The 19,760-nt window shown below is 36.1% G+C and overlaps 1 protein-coding gene across 2 annotated transcripts in view; it reads left to right on the top strand.

Moving 5' to 3' along the window:
* Nucleotides 1-19,760, top strand: part of RABL3 (RAB, member of RAS oncogene family like 3) — a 34,390-nt gene that overhangs the window by 12,406 nt on the left and 2,224 nt on the right. For both annotated transcript variants that reach the window (XM_057697923.1, XM_057697924.1), the window contains exons 3-6: nt 4,910-5,039; nt 9,605-9,719; nt 11,838-11,988; nt 15,909-15,980. In XM_057697923.1, coding sequence (XP_057553906.1) covers nt 4,910-5,039; nt 9,605-9,719; nt 11,838-11,988; nt 15,909-15,980 — 468 coding nt within the window. The remainder of the gene's footprint in view (nt 1-4,909; nt 5,040-9,604; nt 9,720-11,837; nt 11,989-15,908; nt 15,981-19,760) is intronic.

A 19,760-nucleotide genomic window follows, 5' to 3' on the forward strand; every position in this document is an offset into this window, starting at 1 on the left:
AGATATAATGTCACAGCTATGAGCTACAAGCCATGGTTTAAAGTTCTTAGGACCCATTACATTTGAATGAAATTAAACTTAAATTCAGCAGTTTGGAAAGAAGGAAGGATACATTCTTTTTTAAATCTGGAAAGAAACATGAAAATATTTGATTAAGGAAGTTATTTTGTGCTGAAGAGTATAGATAAGTGGGTGAATCTGGCTTAGGAGTGTGTGTAGCCAGAAGGGAGCTGGCTAACAGACTTGGTACATTGCAAGGCTAAGAGGACATGCTACCTGGAAACTGTATTACATGGTGGCTATTCTGGAAGGAGTTACAGTCTTTAAGGGGAGGCAACATTAGATATTTGAAATAATTTTAGAGAAAAAAGTGATGTACTTAAGTGATTGCCCAGCTTAATTATGTATCAGAATCACCTAGAGAGCTTTCTTTAAAAGTACAGATTCTTGAGCCCTCCCCAGAAGCTTCAGGAGTTGTCCAAGAATCTGCAACTTTTTAAAAAAGCCTTCCTATTGATTCTGATTTAGTTTGCTCTCAGAACTGTACTTGAGAAGCACTGAAATTCAGTAAAATAATAAACTGAATATAATAAAACCTTAAAGGATGATATATCCTAAAGTTATTCCTTGATTTAACCAAACACATCCAAGCATCTAATATGTGGTAGGTATTATGCTGTGATCTAGGCCTATGAAGATGAATAATATGGTTCTCATTCTTAACTCAGAGTCTAATAGAAGAGATATCGGCAGGTAAATAAGGCAGTGTGGTTAATGAAATGATAGAACTGCGCAGGATGTTATGGAAACAAATAGGAAGAGTACCTAACCGGCCCTGATTGGTTTTAGAGCTGGGGAGGGTGGCAGGATCAACAAAGCTTCACTGAAGTGGTTGAACTTTTTGATACCAGGCAACTGACTCCTTATAATACCTTGTATTGTTCATTTCAGTGGTTTTGCTTAGAAATCTTGATAAAATGAATTATATATTTCTTTGATTTCATAAACAGAATTCATGTAGTTCAGTCTTTTTATTGATGACTTAACATTTTCACATCTTATCAGTTATTTATGCCATATAGAAAATAGTGATACCTTTTATCACAGTATGCACAATTACTTTCTGTTATCCACAGGGGTCCCCAACTGCTCTGATTTTGCTGTTGTCTTTTGTATCCTATCCTGTTTGTTGCCAGTCTGATAATTGTCTTCTCTTAATGTCAACGTGGCTGTCTGTAGAATATTGTATTTATTTAAAGCTTTCCTTGGACAAAAGGATTTGGATTCCCCTCCCCCCAAAAAATGTGAAGAAGTAAAAAGTATGAAGCATTCTGTTAAATATAGTATTGATATACGCATTTTATGACATCTCTTTTAACTACTCAGCTGTCTTGATTTCATTTCAGAGCCATTTGATATATAGAATATAATTTCTTCATTTTATAAGCAAAGAAACTGAGACTCAAAGATATCAGTAGCAATCAAGGAGTATGGTCTAGGCATCCTGATACCAAAATAGTTCCATTCTCTAAAATCAGTAATTCTTAACCAGGGGTTACAGCAAAATCATTCGGAGAATTGTTCAAATTATGCTTGCCAAAGACTGGACCTCAGAGTTACTGATTCAGAGGCCTGGCATGTATTTCTTTTTTTTTTAAGGACTTTTTTTTTTCAGCTTTGAGATATAATTGACAAAGTTGTAAGATATTTAAACTGTATATTGTGATGATTTACTATATTCTTACACATTGTGAAAGGATTCCTCCCATCCAGTTAATTAGCACATCCATCACCTCACATGTTTATTTATTGTTTATTTGGTGAGAACATTTAAGTTCTACTCTCTTAGCATGTTTCAGTTATGCAGTAGAATGTTATTAACTACAGTCACATTATACATTAGATCCTTAGGCCTTATTAATTTTAGAGCTGAAAATTTGTACCTTTTTACCATCTTCTCCCTATTTCCCCCACCTCTGCAACCCCTGGCAACCACTTTTCTAGTTTCTGTTTCTATGAGTTTAACTTTTTATTTAGATTCCACATAGAGGTGATAGCATGCAGTATTTTCTTTTTCCTCTGAATGGCTTATTTCACTTAGCATAATTCCCTCAAGATCCAATCATGTTGTCACAAATGGCAGGATTTCCTTTTTTCTCACAGCTTAATAATGGAATAATGTTCCATTCTCATGGCTGTATATCACATCTTCTCTATTCATTCATCCATTGATGGACACTTGAATTGTTTTCATGTCATGGCTCTTCTGCACAGAACATGGGAGTGCAGATATTGCTTCAGTATCCTGTTTACATTTCCTTTGGCTGTATACCCAAAAGTGGGATTGCTGGATCATTTGGTAGTTCTGTTTTTAACTTTTTGAGGAACCTTAATTCTGTTTCCATAGTGGCTGAACCAATTTACATTCCCACCAGCAGTGCACAAGGGTTCCCTTTTCTCCACATCCTCCCGGAGACTTATCTCATCTTTTTGATAACAGCCATATTAAGAGGTGTGAGGTGCTATCTTGTATTTTTGGTATGCATTTCCCTTCTGATTAGTGATATTGAACACTGTTTCAGGTATTCATTGACCATTTGTCTTCTTTAGAAAAATGTCTATTCAGTTCCTCTGCCCATTTTTTAAATTGGATTGTTTGGGTTTTTTGCTCATGAACTGTATGATTTCTTTTTATATTTTGGATATTAACCCTTTATCAGATGTATGATTTGCAAATATTTTATTGCATTCCATAGGATGCCTTTTCACTTTGTTGCTGGTTTCCTTTGCTGTGTAGAAGCTGTTTTATGTAGTCCAACTTGTTTATTTTTGCTTTTGTTGGCATGTATATTTCTAAAAGAAAAAAAAAGAAAAATCTTGAAAGATTCTAATGTACACTCCTGAACCACTATATTGTAATCTGGCTCTTGTCTATATTCTAATAGATAAGGTTGCCATATATCAGATTTCGTTTCTGAGTAATACTATATTACAGGCAGTAAATGCTTATAGAACCTAGAACATGAAAAAGAGAGAGATTTTGGAGCTTACTCCAAAGTTGTTGGGAGAGTCTTGAATTGAAGGGGGTATGCGCTAACTTTCATTTTAAAACGATCACTCTAGCTACTATATGGAGAATAAATGGAGGGTGATGGGAAGGTGAGTCTGAGAGGCTCTAGTGGGGAAGTCAGGAGATGATTACATTAATCCTAATCTAATCCAGGCAAAGAGATGGATTGAGGCTTTGAGGGTGGTAATAGTTGACATGGTGAGAAATGAAAAGGTTTTGGGTATATTTTTAAGGCAAAAGCAATAGGATTTGCTGACAAATCAGATATGCAGTATGAGAGGAGTTAAGTTTTAAGTTAAGTAACTCGTAAGTTTTTGGTCCGTCAAGTAGCTAGAAGTCTAGAATTGGCTTTTACTGAATCAGAGAAAACTGGGAAAAGAATGGGTTTGGGAGGAAGATTGGGATATTATTTTTAAATATGTTAAATTTGAGGTACCTGTTAGACATCCAAATTGTAGTCTGGTGATATGGAAGTCTGAGGTTCAAGGGACTGGTCCAGGATGGATATAAATTTGGAATTCATCAACATATTTATGACATTTTAAATCATATAAGATTAGATGAAATTATCAAAAGAGCAAGTGTTGATAGAGCCAAGGACTAAACCGTGGGTCACTCTGACAATTGAAGGGTAGAGAGATGAGGGCTACCCAAATGGAGACTGGAAAGAATTAGCCAGCAAGGGGAAGAAAAGCAGAACAGTATGATTTCCTGTAAGTTAAGAAAGTATTGAAAGAGGAGTGGTTAGTTTTATCAAATGGTTGAGTAAGATGACTGGATCATTGGATTTAGCAATGTGGAGGCCATTAGTGACCTTGATAAGGAATATTTCAGTGGGGTAACTGGGGCAAAAGGTGTGACAGGAATGAGTTCAAAACAGAATGTAAGGAAAAGAATTAGAGACAGCTGAGAAGAGACAACTCTTTGGGGGGCTTTTGTTGTAAAAAGCAATAGAGAAGTGGTATGGTAGCTAGGGGAAAACATGAGGTCAAGAGAAGGTTATTTTAAGATGGGAAAAATTATGGCCTGTTTGTTTGCTGGTGGGAATTATCCAACAGAGAGGGAAAATTTGATGGTGAAAGGGAGAATTGATAGAGCTACTTCTTTGATAAGAAAGAAGAGATGGGATTTCATGCATAAGAAGGTGATTTGGCCTTAGGGACACAGACAGTTGATCTATAGTAGCTGCAAGGAAAGCAGATTATATGGGTACAGATGCAGGGAGTGGATAGATAAGGGAAGAGCAAGTTGTAGACATTCTTTTCTGATTGCTTCTGTCTCTGGAAGCAAGGTCGTTAGCTGTGCTTGAGGATAGGGAAGAGATACTGGATATTTGAAAAAGAGGAGTAAGTATGAAATAGCTACCTAGGAGAGGAAAAGAGGAAATAGACTATGGAACTGATTGAAGGAGAGCTCCAGAGATAGACTTGAATTTAAAATGAATCCAGTTAGCTTTTGCAGACATGGAATCTGGGAAAAAGTGGATATAATGAGGGTTGGAATTTTGTCAAATGAATACTGTGTGAGAGAAGGGGTAAAGGAGTGACTAAAATGATGGATAGTGGAATTTGTGCTTAGTTAGGAAAGAAGTGAGGATTTGGAAGTGGAAGGGGGAACTTTGGAAGGTGTTAGAATCAATGAACTATAGGGGCCTTTGGGGTCAAAGATTATTATCAGAGTTGGAGTATTAGAAAGAGGAAGCTGCAAAGATAGCATGTGGTGATTAGAGTCAGAGGGTAAGCTGCTGATATCAAATGTCCAGTGCTTTAAACTGGAATGAGGGTGCTTACCAGTTTTCTTAGTGGCTATAATAATTATTTTGATGGATTGATTTGTTAGGTTCATGACTACAAAGAAGGAACCCCAGAAGAGAAGACCTACTATATAGAATTATGGGATGTCGGAGGCTCAGTGGGCAGTGCCAGCAGTGTGAAAAGCACAAGAGCAGTATTCTACAACTCTGTAAATGGTAAAGCATTTTTTATTTTTACCATATATTAATAGTCTCAGATCATCTGATGTGGAATGCTGTGAATGCTGGACTCATCTTAATTTAAGAAAGATCTAATATACTTACAACTCTTCATTTAAATCTGCATGTGACATTCCAGTTTGTGTTTTTTAGATTCTAACAATGTATTTCAGAACGTTAGATATTTGCTTTGTCTAAGTGTTTCTATTTATATTATTGTCATAAACTAAATATTGAGAGAGAAAATTGTACTTGCGGTACTTGACATAAAACATGGAACTTTCTAAAACACTGTCCCCTGGGAGTGCTGTTTCTTCAGTCAACTGAGTATATACCATTAGGAGTCCCATGGCCTAAGCCAGAAGTCACAGAGATACTGAGATTTCTTTCGTCTGCTCCTTAGAGAGAGTCCTATGTAATTATAAAAGCTGCCTAAGGATGTTTTCAAGGGTGCAGAAATTTCATCCAGTATAAATAGCTGAAGCAGACTTCCAGATAGAGGTGTGTAACAGGACATAATTGCAGTTCATAGAATGCCTACACTGTGTCAAGGAAGTAAACTACTGACCCCTGTGACTTACCTATAGAATTTTTTTATCTTCTCTTTTTTTAATCCACTTTTTACCTTTTTTTTTTTTTTTTACTGTGAAATATAACTTCAACTTCTCTTTGATTGATGTACCAAAAGATTTGGCATCTTAGTCCTTCCTTTCTAGTAGATACTTAGCTATTATTTGGGACTTCATTTATACTATGCTTAGATCTCATTCAGTATTAGGTAAGCATTGTAATTATTCAGTACCCATCTTCATTACTTATAGTCCTCTTTCAATCTTATCCCATATAAAGTGTTGTAGATACTGTAAAAAGTAGAGAAGACTCTTGCCATTGGACACATATACTATAGAATACAGGCTGTGTTATTTTAGTTCAGACCTGTGTCTCATTTAGTTCAGAATTCTATCTGAAAGTGTCACAATCTAATTGAAGAAACAAAATATTCATAAGTGAAACAAAACACCGTTTAAGATGGTAACATTAACATATGACATCATAATGATACATGAGAAAGTACACGATAATGGCATATATTAATAGAATGTATGTAAATGAAAAAACAGTAAGATAAGACTGGTATAGTATTAGGTGACTTGTTAAAGAGCAGGAGAGAAAAATGAAGCCTGGTTCAGATCTAGGATCAAATGATAAACTTGGATTATATCTGTGAAATGACTTGTTAAAGTTGATAATCTGATTTGGCAAAGAGAAATTTGGGTAAATAACACTTTTGCTGTTTAGATCTTTTTGAGAAAGAGGATAAAAATTATAAATAAATAATAAAGTTAGACCATTCAAATCCTAGAAACTTTATGGAATTCAGAGTTGTAAATTTAGTAAGTACTGAAGAAATCCATCTAAATCCATATTTATTTGGTTATCTTTTCTATACCTACTATCCATTAGTGGTTTGTGTCTTCCTTAAATATTATTGAAGTAATTTCATGTATCCTATGTTAGTTTTACAGGTAAGACTGAAATATATTCCTGTTTCTTAAAAAAAAAATCCCTATTAAGAACAATCTTAATAAGGACTCACATAGAAAACAAAATTATGGTTAGCAAAGGGGGAAGGGAGTGAGGGATAAATTAGGAGTTTGGAATTAGCAGATACAAACTACTATATATAAGATAGATAAATAATAAGGTCCTACTGTATAGCACAGGGAACTATATTCAATATCTTGTAATAACAATATCTGAATCACTTTGCTATACACCTCAATGATACTTCAATGAAAAAAAAGGAAAGAAAAATCAACATTTGTGTTCTTTGAACCTACCTCTGGAACATTTCTCTTGGTAGAAGCAATGAATTTCTTTACTCCATCTACCATACTTAGTTTTCTAAGAAACGGAGCATAAGGATCACTTCACACAGTCTGTTCTTAGCAATAACTTTCTTCCCTCAACACCTTACCTCTCTTCCCGCTGTGGTGAATAAGGCTGGTAGTCCCCAAAGGGAACCTGTAAAGTGTCTCTACCTCTCTACTTTTAAAGATTTAGAACATATTCTGATCAACTATCACCCTGACTTCTTCCCTTTGGGCGTCACTGTGTCCCATCCCTTCTACTGCCGAGACCAGCTCGGCGACTCGAGGTGAGTGACGGGTGCCGCAAGCTTAAAGAAAACACAGACACAGATTTAAGAGAAAGATGGGACCAGGGGACTCAAGACCTCTAGGATCAAGAGCCACGCTGATTGATCCCACATTGCTTTTATTGAGTTCTTGGCATAGCCTAAGGGTCTAACACTCCCAGTTTAGTCCCACAAACAAGGTTATCTTTGAAGTAAACAAACAGAGGCCTCACATGACTGGGGGCAATGATCTTTGTTTGCCTCCTGGGTCCAATTTGAGCAGGGTGTGGATTTGAGCTGGGCATGGAGAGCAAAGCAGCCCTGGGGGCAGGAGACCTCTCTCAAAAGGATTAAGGGTCTGTGCCCCACCCCCGTTGGCCCCTCTGTGACTGTGCCTGTCTTAGGTTGTTCCTCCCCTGAGGAATCTTACCCGTCTCTGGCTAACCAGCCATCCTCCGGGGCCAAACAGGGTGATATGAGGTGTGCAAGTGAGAAAGGGGCTGCGCCCCCAGAGAGGGTCAATTTTCTGTTTCCATGGTAGCCTATGCCCCCATGGTCTCCACGCCCAGCACCCTTAGTTCCTCCACTGCTCAAGCAGGACATCCTGCATCCAGTCACTCAGCCCACATACTTTAATTACTTTTAGTAACATTTTCAAGGTTTCAGAAAGACTTCTGAATGTTTTCCCACATTCTACCTCACAGTCTACAAAGCGAGAACTCTCAGCCCAAATGAAAGAAGTAAAATAAGGAAAAAGGGTGCTCAGTGCCCTTGAAAGCTCAAAAGCCTTAGAGATCTTTAAGAAATAAACTCCTCCCTGTCCATCTAATAGCTCATTTAGGCCTTTGTAAGTTTTTCACTCTCCCAACCAAACCCACCCCTAGTTTTGTGGTATTTATACCTGTGAAATAAGGAGAAAATATCTTCCACTCCTTTGCCCTGTGTGACTTTATTCTGCTTTCCTCCAGTCTTTTACTGTCAGATTATTTGATTTCAAATTCCAGCTATCCCACTTACCATGCGACTAGGGTAACTTACTCAACTTCTCTGAACCTCAGTTTCCACATGTGTAAAATGAAGATAATAATTCTTACCTCATAGGACTATTCTGAAAATCAAATTAGATGACACATGTAAAGCACAATATATACCACATAAATACTAAATAAATGTTAACTATATTCTTTACTGATAACTCTTTATTCCTTTTTAAAATCTATCATTGTTCGTGTTTCCTTAATGCCTAATAGAGCCCCTCATTGAGGAAGGTAGGACATGGGGGCAAGTGTCAGATCTCTATTTGTTCCAGATGCCAGGAGAGATACAGATTTATCTGAGCCAGCTGGAACTAGTCAGTTGTAATTTGCACAAGCATCTTAGCTGCACAATGTAAAGACTAGAGGAGCCAAATAATTCTAACTCTCATGCCCATCTTTTTCAACTTTACGTATCTTACATCTTGAAGATGGAAGAATCATCAGTTTCACATTCTCTCTTCACAGTAGAATCTGGGTAATATAGGAAAGGGTTGGGTGTTTAAAAACCTATAGTCTCTTGACCACAAGATGGTACCCTAGATTTTACTAGGCATTAAAGCTTTTCCCCTTTTGTCTAAATCATATTGTAATAATTACCTGCTTTGCCTTTCTGTCCAGGAGCTTACCTGATTCTGTTTAATTGTATTTCTAAACCTTATTATATTTTGCTGTTGTTCTCAATCTCTCAAAAGTCCATCTGTTTTCTACTATTCATATTCTTGACTATCTTTTCCTACCTCCTTCTAGTGGCATGTTTCTTTTGTTAACTAAATCTGTTACAGATAGAGCAAGCATTCATAGCTAGCCATTAATTCAAAGAACTAAATGATTAGATTTTTGAGTTGATTAGGTCCAGGTGATCTACAGGAAAGCATCCTGTCAGCTAAAGAATAGGAATTGTATCAAATTAAATCAATACCATTTTAATAAATTTTTATTTTTAAATGTTTTAATGAGTGTAATATGTGTATGTATGATGTCTATGACAGATGCATAGTGTGGGAAAAAATAACCTTTTAAATGAATATAATTTCCTATGTGCTTGAAGTAGTTTTGATTCTTTTTATTGATGAAATAGTTCTGTAATTAGGACCAGGCAGAATAGGCACTCATTAAGTGTTGAATGAAGAAAAAAAGAAAAGACATTCTAAAAGTTTAATCACATTCTGTCAGCCCTTGTAGAATTTTTTAAAAGTTATATAACTGACAAAGAAAAACTTTTAATTATTTGTAAATAATTATTTGCAAGAACTTAGGAAATTTTAAAATAATTGTCTGAGTTTGTTAGTCATACCAAAATGCAGTCATTAAGCAACCTAATGTTTTGCCAATTGTGAAGTGAAGAGGAATTGTTACAATATTGACACTGTTTTCTCTGAATATTTTAGGTATTATTTTAGTGCATGACTTAACAAATAAGAAGTCATCCCAAAATTTGTATCGTTGGTCATTGGAAGCTCTCAACAGGGATTTGGTGCCAACTGGAGTCTTGGTAACAAATGGGTAAGCCCAAATTACTTCACAATTGGTTTGAAATGCTTCCAAAATAACATTTTGTAAAATGTTTGATTTGCAAATATTTTCTCCCAGTCTGTAGATTGTCTTTTCATTCTCTTTAACAGTATCTTTCACAAAGCAATATTTTTTCATTTTGATGAAGTCCAGTTTCTCTGTTTTTTTCTTTTATGTATTATGTTTTCAGAATCTTGTATAACAACTCTTTGCCTAATCCCAGATCATGCAGGTTTTCTCCTCTGTTTCTTCTAGCAAGTTTTACAGTTTTGGGTTTACTTTTAGATCTGTGATGTGTTTTGAGTTAGTTATAACGTGTCAGGGTTTAGGTGAGGTTGATTTTTGTATTTGAATGTCCAATTGTTCCAACATTATTTGTTTCTCTGAATCCTAATCTTCTCCATGATAGTAGTTAAATATAGTGATCTGAAAGATGCAAGGTTTTTTGTTTTTGCCAAAGTGAATCTATCTCTTTGTGATGTTAAGGTATTATCAGCCTTATCCATCATGATAAAATTCCCTATTTGTTTTTTCCTAATGATTCAAAAAGAAAAAAAAGGATTTCAAAATTTCAAATTGGATGTAAGATTTAATGAAAGAAAGTGAGAAAAAAGGAAAGCTAAAAGGAGAAATAAGAGAGCAGATTGTATATACACTTATGTACAACATGTGTTGTTACATATATACAATAAATATATATGTTAATGTGCAAGAGATTATGAAAGACTACAAGTGACAGAAATATATGTATCAAAGATGATCTTTGATAAAATATATACAAAAAGTTGTATGTAAGCTAAAGTTAGAGTATAGGGGGGAAAAAGTCTTGAAGGAGGGCACTTTCAAAACTTTATTCTCTAATAAAGCAAATTTCAGTTTTTGACCATGTCCCCTAAGTCAACATTGATATTAGTAAGAAGAATCAAAGGCCTTGAACTCAAACTATTATTGGCTTTGAAGCAGTAATTAGAATGATAATATTTTTATGAAATGGGAGGTAACATAGTTCAAAACAATTTAGTCCCAAGGCTGGACAGAAACTGAGGCTCTGTAAGGTTATTGTGAAGGGCAAAAAGATTTGGTAATTTTGCACACGTGCACACACACACGCAATTTAGATTATTCAAGGAGAAAGAAAAGTAATGTCAAAGGAAGGAAAAAAGCTATGCTCACCTGGTTTGTATTGATTGGGTGATGCAATATTGATTTACTGTCATATGGTGTTGCAACCAGATTTTGCTGACTGTTATAAACTGAGCTTATAATAAGTCAGAAATCCAAATCTGCTTTCTTTCTCATATGTGAGTAGAATTTATATTAATTGAACAACATTGGGCTGTATGTTCCTTTCAGTAATAGAAAGACAGTGACCCAAGGCCACTAACCCTAAGTGATTCCTACGGCCTGTCCTGTGTCTCCCACGGCTCTCATGTCAGGACAAACAACTATTTGGTATTTAATTCTTTCTTTTTACTATTCATTTTGCATTTCACCTGTTTATTTCCCTTTCCATTTGTTACATCCATCTCTCCCCAGGCTGTAGCATCACCTGTGGTTGGTTTATTCTGGACTTCAGCATTCCTATTTCTGATTTTCCTGAAGTGATCTATTTTTCTTTACTATTCATAGACAGAAATGTGTATGGGTAGGTGTAAAGCTTATGCATACCCCAGAAGGTACCCAGAAGTTTGATATTTTCCCCTTTGGCAAAAGCCTTGACTGCCATGCGAGATTCCTGGGTTTTCTCCCCACTCTCTGCATCTACCCAGAAAAATTCTTGAGCTGTTAGCCTTAGAAGACAGAGCTTTGGGAGAAGTCAAGTCAACCTACTTTAGTATACCCAGTGGGCACTCAGTTTATTCAAGTAGTCTATAAAGACCCATGGGACAAAGTTTCAGTAGTTGTATTAATAGTTGGAACTTGAAAGATGGTGAGGATTGATTGAAACATGAGCAAGTAGGTGAAAGAAGTTGGGAGAAAAGTAGGCTTATAGGTGATGGGTGAGTCAGTGAAGTATCTATAAAGTAGTATAAGTAGTTGCATTTAAATATTACATATCTACATCAGAAAGGTAAATTCTATTCACCTCTTCATTATTATTTATCACAGGGATTATGACCAGGAACAGTTTGCTGATAACCAAATCCCACTGTTGGTAATAGGGACTAAATTGGATCAGATTCATGAAACCAAGCGCCATGAAGTTTTAACTAGGACTGCTTTCCTGGCTGAGGATTTCAATGCAGAAGAGATTAATTTGGTGTGTATTTTCACTAATGCATGTTTGTATTATTATCAAATAAAAGCAAAACCAAAGATTTCACAAGTTATATATTCTCACAGAAGAAGCTTTATATTTGAAATTGGGCATTTGGGTTCTAGTCCAAAAAGTAATGAAGATTGGAGCCAACATAGATTATGAGATGGCCAAGCCTCCTTATGTGCTGATCTGTTGAAATGTGCAAACTTTGTTCTATGAATAATGTAAATCATGGGCTTTTTCTTGAGAAGATCTTCAAAAATCAAAAATAATTAAGGTGAAAAGAAGGGTCACTGATACTGTACATTGATTATTCTTGCTTTAGAAAAGCCTCTTAGCTTCTTAAACTATAGAATTTGCCTTTTAAGGTAAGCAAATCTATAAATGAGAAAATTACAAACTGTAAACTGAGTGCTTCATAAGCATTAGTTTGTATAAGCTTATGTTTATACAATGGATTGAGTCCCTTCCTGAGATATTTAGCTCAATTAGAACTGGATGTTTGAACGTCTAGAAAAGTTCTCATGTAAGCTAGTTAGTGTTGCCTAGAGAATGATCCTGGCCAGCAGCTTCAGTGATGGTTTATATGTGATTGTTCACAAGTAGGATTTCTGCAACATATCAGTGCACTGGCATTCCAGACATGGTGGTGGTGGTTTAATACTGCTAATGGCTAACATTTATTAAGCACGTATTAGTGCCAAGCACTATTCTAGTGCTTTATGTATATTATCTCACATGCGTCATCTTCACATCAGTCCTATAAGGTAGGTACTATAAATACCTCCATTTTAAAAACAAAGGCTAGAAGCAAAGAGGGGTGACTAGGCCAAGGTTACACAGGTCAAACCAGGCACATTGACTCCAGAGCCCATGCTCTATAATCAAGCCTGTTTTCCACTTAATTATCCTTCAACTAACATTTAGAATCTTGGAGCTAAAAGAATTGTTAGAAATCATCTAGATCACCAATTACCCAAACCCGACTGGATATTCATATTATAGTATTTGTTGAAAATTTTGAGTAAGTGCCCCCCAGCTGGAGCTTTTTATTCATAAGGTTTGACAGGAGGACCAGGACTTGGTAATTTTAACTAATAACTCGGGTGATTCTGATGCCCTTTCTCTGTGAATCAGCACTGGTGAACACCTCTTTGTTCAACTCCACCTCTACCCCCATAACTGAACCAGCTTCTGCCTGCGGTTCCATTGTTTTTTACATTCTGCTTTGCAGTGGAGGTGCCCTATTTTTCTCAGCTGCCACCATGGAATATTTAGCATAAATGCCCCAGGTAGTCAGCAGTGGACCATCATATTCCAGAGAATTCCTGTTACATAGAATATATAATATCCTTGTCGAAAAAGTGCTGAGTTACTTTGTTTGGACATTCTTTCCAAAGGGAAATTTACCATTGAGTACACCTAATTTGTTCCAGCAATTACTTTTAATGTATTTTAGAATGTATCTGTTTCTAGTGCCTGTGGATTTCTGTGACAATCACCTAGATCTGAGCTTTTCCTATTTTACTTGCAAAGTCAGGGCCATCTTTAATTGTTAACAAGATGTAAAGGTACTCAGGTGGCACACATGGTCTCCACAGAGTTCACATAAAATATATTTATGGCGTTTTATCAGTGTACACCTTCAGGAACACAACAGAAACAACAAGAGGGTCTTGAGAATGCAGGGAAGAAAAAATTAGGAGGAAAATTGGATAAGAATTTCAAAAAGAGATAGCAGTCAAAAAGACTCAGCAAGTAAACACTGAACAGCATTAGTGCTAGCATCTTTGGTTACTGTATGAATTTACTTAAAATTATTAGAAAGCAAGAATTAATATAACTGTATACGTCAAAGATAGAATCAAAGCTTTCTTGTGCCTGGGGGGAAAAAGGGAAATTGTTTAAATTATAAACAGGGAGGAGATTACTTATTTTTTTAAAATCCTGTTAGGCTTATTGTGTCTAGCACAAATTTTTCTCTATTATATGTTTACTTCAAAGTGATCGTTCTGAAGTATCTTCCCTAGTTAATGTTTTTTTTCTCAAGCTTTAGCAAGCGTTTAGAGCTATGAATTTTCAGGCTTCTCCCTTAGCCATGATCAATAGCAGATAGTTACAGTTCTTTCAGATCTAAAATTCTCTTCCTAAAATCATAGGGTTTCTCTAGCCTGGTCAACCTGAAATTGTGGAGGCTTATAAATAAGTTTTTGGGAGATTTTGTTTGTTTGTTTGATTTAATTTTTATACTTAGCACTTTAGCTCTAATTTTGGAATCACCTCTGAACTCTTGACATTCTGACGATTATGTAATCAGTATCTGTTTTGTAAAACATATCTGACACAGATCTAGTTAAGGTTTGTCTTTTTATATGTCCCAACTGCTGTATAAATGTGTTCAAACATGATTTCAAATACAACAGTTTACACGATGATATTTCAGCCTGTTTAATCCGTATATAGAATTGTCTTTTATTATGTTAGGTGCTTTTGTGTTTGAAAATTCAATCTGATGGCATTTTCTTGGGATGAAGAAAGAAGGAAACTAATATTTCAGTACCTACTATGTGCCAGACATGTATTATCTCATTTAACTTTCACAGAAATCCTATGGGAGAAGTATTGCTATCCCCATTTCACAAATGAATAAGCTCAACTTTAAAGGTTTAATAACCTAACCAATGTCACACAATCTAGAGATGTTGGGATAGATACTCAGATTCACAGCCTGCAGGCTTCAAAGACCTCTGATTTTTCTTTTACTATACCATCTTTGAAAAGTTGTTGTAGTCTCTCTTTTCTTTTGTGTTTTAGAAAATGTATTATAGCTTCTGGCCAAAATTTAAAATGTGAGACTTGAGATGTTGTGTATCAGTAAAATAGGTGATTGTTACAGAATACATTGGAAAGGAATCATATGGGCTTTGAGATTACAATTAGAAGAAATGCAACAGTAATAATTTCAGTCATTTCCGAAGGGACACAAATGACCTTTAACTGAAAAAATAAATACCATCTTTGCAAAGGAGCCTATCTGATACCCCCATGGTTGGGTCTTAGGTGGCATTTGAGGTGAAAATCAAAGTGCTCAGTCTCTTGAGGTGGCAAGTCAATGATGACAAGCAAAGGCAATTCAACATTGGAATTCCAGGAAAAGGATAGTAAACCTTTTAAGGTCTTTACTAATCATTGCAATGTGCTAGTCACTTCATTTTAATGTTTCAGATTCTTCTGTTTCTCCAGAGCCCCACTTTTTCCTATTTTTATCCTAATAGTAATATATCTGTTTATTATTTATTTATTATTAAAAATAATACTTAATGATATTTTAAAATAAACTTACTGTTTATCTATTGTTTATTATTACCAAAAAATATATCTATTGTTTATTATTATCTCTCTGGCCTACCAAGAGAATGTAGTGCCTTATATTTGGTGAGGGAGGAACCCCTGGCAACTGTTGTGTTTGCTTTTTTGCTCCTGTTACTCCTTATTTTCATGCTTCCTACTGTTCCTTAGATCTTCATGGTACTTTAGTTGAGCACTGGTAACTAGTACTGAAAAGTAAAGTATTGTCTATTTCTAATAGCTTTGTTTCTGCTTTTCAAGGTAAATGTGGGCAGGTCACCTGATTAGTATCTTGGTCTTATTAGTGAGACATTAACAATCCTGTCTTCCTTTATGAATTATTTGGTAACGAATACATTGGTTTAGTGTCCTCTAAAATTGCCCAAATAACAGGGTAAGTGGCCTTATCTTCCTTTAGCACTTAGCTCTTTGCATCATAATTTGAAAATTACTTGACTATTTTATGAGAGTATTATGCCTGATATTTTACTATAGAAATGTGCAAGAGGAACAGTAATGACTAACAAGGAGCTTATGTTTCCTAATTGTGGACCTTATGTTTTATCTTCTAGGATTGCACAAATCCACGGTACTTGGCTGCAGGTTCTTCCAATGCTGTCAAGCTTAGCAGGTTTTTTGATAAGGTAATGGCTTCAATTAAGTTATTTTTAAACTTAATTTATGTATTATGAGAGTTTAAATTCTCTGTAGAATGCTTTGTCCTTTTATTCCTTCATCCTGAACTTCGCAGCCTGAATAATACTTGTTTTGATCTCTTATCTGTTGGTATAATTGCTCAAGGCCTGCTGACGTATTTATTCTATCACCAGTGTTCTCTAAGCAAAGGACCAAACCTCCTGGATTCAAATGGGGTTTTTTAAGTTACCTAATTGCCTCCTTAAAACAATTTCTGTTTCCATATTTTCTAGCTCTTTTTGTACTTATTCACCACCCCCAATCCCCCACAAAAGGCACTAAACTAAGGAGATCCTGCTTAAAGCCCTGAGTTATTTTTGCTCTCCCTATATATGTGTTACTGCTACTGTTACTTTTAAGGCTATCTTCTTGATTCCCTAATTTTCCCTGTCAGAAACCTTTGCATTTCTATTACTGACTCTTACCAGCATTATCTTATTGTCCTGAACTGGAATGAAAATGCAGAATGATTCAGCATACTGGTAAATTAGAGCACTGTTTGTCTTTCCTTCACAAGGCCATACGGCTGCACTGCATGTAATATTGACCAAGTTTAAATTGTTTGCCCAATGTTGACATTGTGTAGCAAAGTAAAATAGGATGTATTTCTGTATTATTACTGAAAAAAGATTAATATGTGTATTATATTTCCTTTTACAAGTCTCCCAAGAAAAAAAGTTCCTTCCTCATACCTCTTCTTTATGAATAATTTTTCTTTTGGCTATTTAGAGATCTAATATTTGGCTCTTTTGTGCAACAGGTCAACATAAGATAAGTCCCACACCCCATCTCTGTTTGATATTAGGCCACTGGGAAATTTTTGCTTTATTGCAGAACTTCCCAACTGGTGTGTGGCAGAAAGGGTACAGGTGCACTGAGATGATGATCCCCTAGTTCCCAGAGCAGCCAGAGCCCCTGAGCTGGCTCTTCCATTTACCCCCGTCTGCTGTACCAATACTAGCATTTTCTAAATGTGTCGACATGAAAAAATGGTAGGAAGTACTGCAAGGAACCAAATTTTCCCTCCACATTGTTTTCAGACTTAAAATGTAAGAACTTCCATGTGGTTTAGATCCACGGCCACCATCTATGTCCCCTGTGAGCAGCATCTTACAAATCTGTGTCTGGCGTGGAAAGATCCCACAGTGTATTGTGTAAATTTTAAATAATCTATTAATTTTATTTTTAAGGACTTTTATTGAGATATAATTGACATACGATAAACTGCATATGTTTATTTTTTAAGAACTTTTATTGAGGTACAATTGACATACAATAAACTGCATATATTTAAAATTACAATTTGATTTTTTTTTCTTATTAGTAATATATATATGGCAATCCCAATCTCCCAATTCATCCCACCCCAACCCCTCCCCGCTTTCCCCCCTTGGTGTCCATGTGTTTGTTTTCTACATCTGTCTCTATTTCTGCCTTGCAAACAGATTGATCTGTACCATTTTTCTAGATTCCGCATGTATGTGTTAATATACGATATTTGTTTTTCTAATTTACTTCACTCTGTATGACAGTCTCTAGGTCCATCCATGTCTCTACAAATGTCCCAATATTGTTCCTTTTTATGGCTAATATTCCACTGTATATATGTACCACATCTTCTTTATCCATTCCTCTGTTGGTGGACATTTAGGCTGCTTCCATGTCCTGGCTATTGTAACTAGTGCTGCAGTGAACATTGGGGTGCATGTGTCTTTTTGAATTATGGTTTTCTCTGGGTATATGCCCAGTAGTGGGATTGCTGGGTCATGTGGTAATTCCATTTTTAGTTTTTTAAGGAACTTCCATACTGTTCTCCATAGTGGATATATCAATTTACATTCCCACCAACAGTGCAAGAGGATTCCCTTTTCTCCACACCCTCTCCAGCTAAATAATCTATTAATTTTAAAATTTAAAAAATAAAATGTAATAAGTTATATCCTAGAGAAACAATGGGTTATAGACCAGTGTGACCCAAATTGTCAGGCAAGGCTTTACTTAAAAAAAAGAAAGTTACAGGGAACTTGGTTGTTTTTAATAAAAAAGCAAGATTTGATAAGAGGGGACTTCCTGATTGTCCAATGTTTAAGACTCCACACTCCCAGTGTAGTGGGCCCAGATTTGATCCCTGATCAGGGAACTAGATCCCACATGCCGCAACTAAAAAAAAAAAAAAAAAAAAAGATCCCGGGTGCCTGCAACTAAGACCTGGTGCAGCCAAATAAGTAAATATTTAAAAGAAAAAGAAAGGATTTGATAAGAGAAGGACATCGCAAGTTGAGGGCAGGGAATTATGAGCAAAAGCAAAAAGCTTTTGGTTTCCTGAAACACAACAAAAGTTAGGTGGATTAAGAGGTTGATCAGACCTCTAGACTGAGGTTGTTGCCTAAAAGTAAGGGACTTGACAGCTAAATTTCACCCAGTTTTCTCTACATCATATCTTCCAGAATTTAGTGTAAAGATTTCTTTTCCAAGAGGGAATCTAATCTTATTCCCCACTCCCTTTGCTAGATTCCTCCCCACTCTAGAGTAATAGAACTTTCCTGTCCTACCCTGGAGAGAGGAAAGAGAATCAGTCTTGTCATGGTTTTTGTGGGGTAAAGTATTTTAGATGTATACTAATCATGAACCAGCTTTTCTACCTTTGAGGCCAGTGAATGCAGCCTTACCCTGAGTCTCTTGTGGCTAAAAGTAACCCAGCCATAGTCTTGAAGATAAAAAGAATCCAGATGGCTATCAGGCCAATGCGAACAAGCTGGTGCAGGCCTGGAAGAAGATGCTCTGCTTTATTCAGAGGAAATCCCTAGCTTCATAATTCTATATTCTAATGTTTTAGAGTTAATCTCCAGCTAATTTGTATTCTAATCTGCTGAGCTCTTTTTTTTTTTTTTTAAGTTTATTTATTGGCTGCATTGGGTCTTTGTTGCTGCGTGCAGGCTTTCTCTAGTTGCGGAGAGCAGGGGCTACTCTTCATTGCGGTGTGGTGGTTTCTCTTGTTGTGGAGCATGGGCTCTAGGTGTATGGGGTTCAGTAGTTGTGGCACGTGGGCTCAATAGTTGTGGCTCGTGGGCTTTAGAGCACAGGCTCAGTAGTTCTGGCACATGGGCTTAGTTGCTCCACAGCATGTGGGATCTTCCCCGATCAGGGCTCAAACCCGTGTCCCCTGCATTGACAGGCAGATTCTTAACCACTGCGCCACCAGGGAAGTCCTGCTGAACTTTTCTTAATCAATACAGCTCTATATAAAGAAAATAATACTGCCTCTTTCACCATTGCAGTTTCTCAAGTATTAGAACAGAATTCATTATTATTTTAAATGTTTTTCATCATGTGAAAATATGGTGCTGTTAAACTCATTATATTACGGCATATATTTTGAAGGCTTTTTCTCAGAAGTAGTGATGGATTTGTGTAGATACATCCACTGCTTTACCTTATTCCTCCTACTGAGCAAATACAGACAATTCCACAACTGCTGAATTAAGGGTGCAAATTAAGTCCAAAAAGAAGTTAATTGACTGCTTTTGATGTTGTATCATCTGTCTGCATTAAGGACCTACAGAACTGACAACTGTGTTTACTAGAGGGATGTGGCAGTTTACTACGTTATACAGACAGACTCCTCTTTAAAGAATAGCTATGCTATTGTAGTAGCAAAAGTGCTTTGCTTTTATTTTATGAATTCTGTTTGGTACCTTTTGGGGCTGGCTGCTAGGGAATTCTGAGCC

This window comes from Hippopotamus amphibius, chromosome 10, assembly GCF_030028045.1.
Source record: "Hippopotamus amphibius kiboko isolate mHipAmp2 chromosome 10, mHipAmp2.hap2, whole genome shotgun sequence".
Classification (NCBI taxonomy): Eukaryota; Metazoa; Chordata; class Mammalia; order Artiodactyla; family Hippopotamidae; genus Hippopotamus; species Hippopotamus amphibius.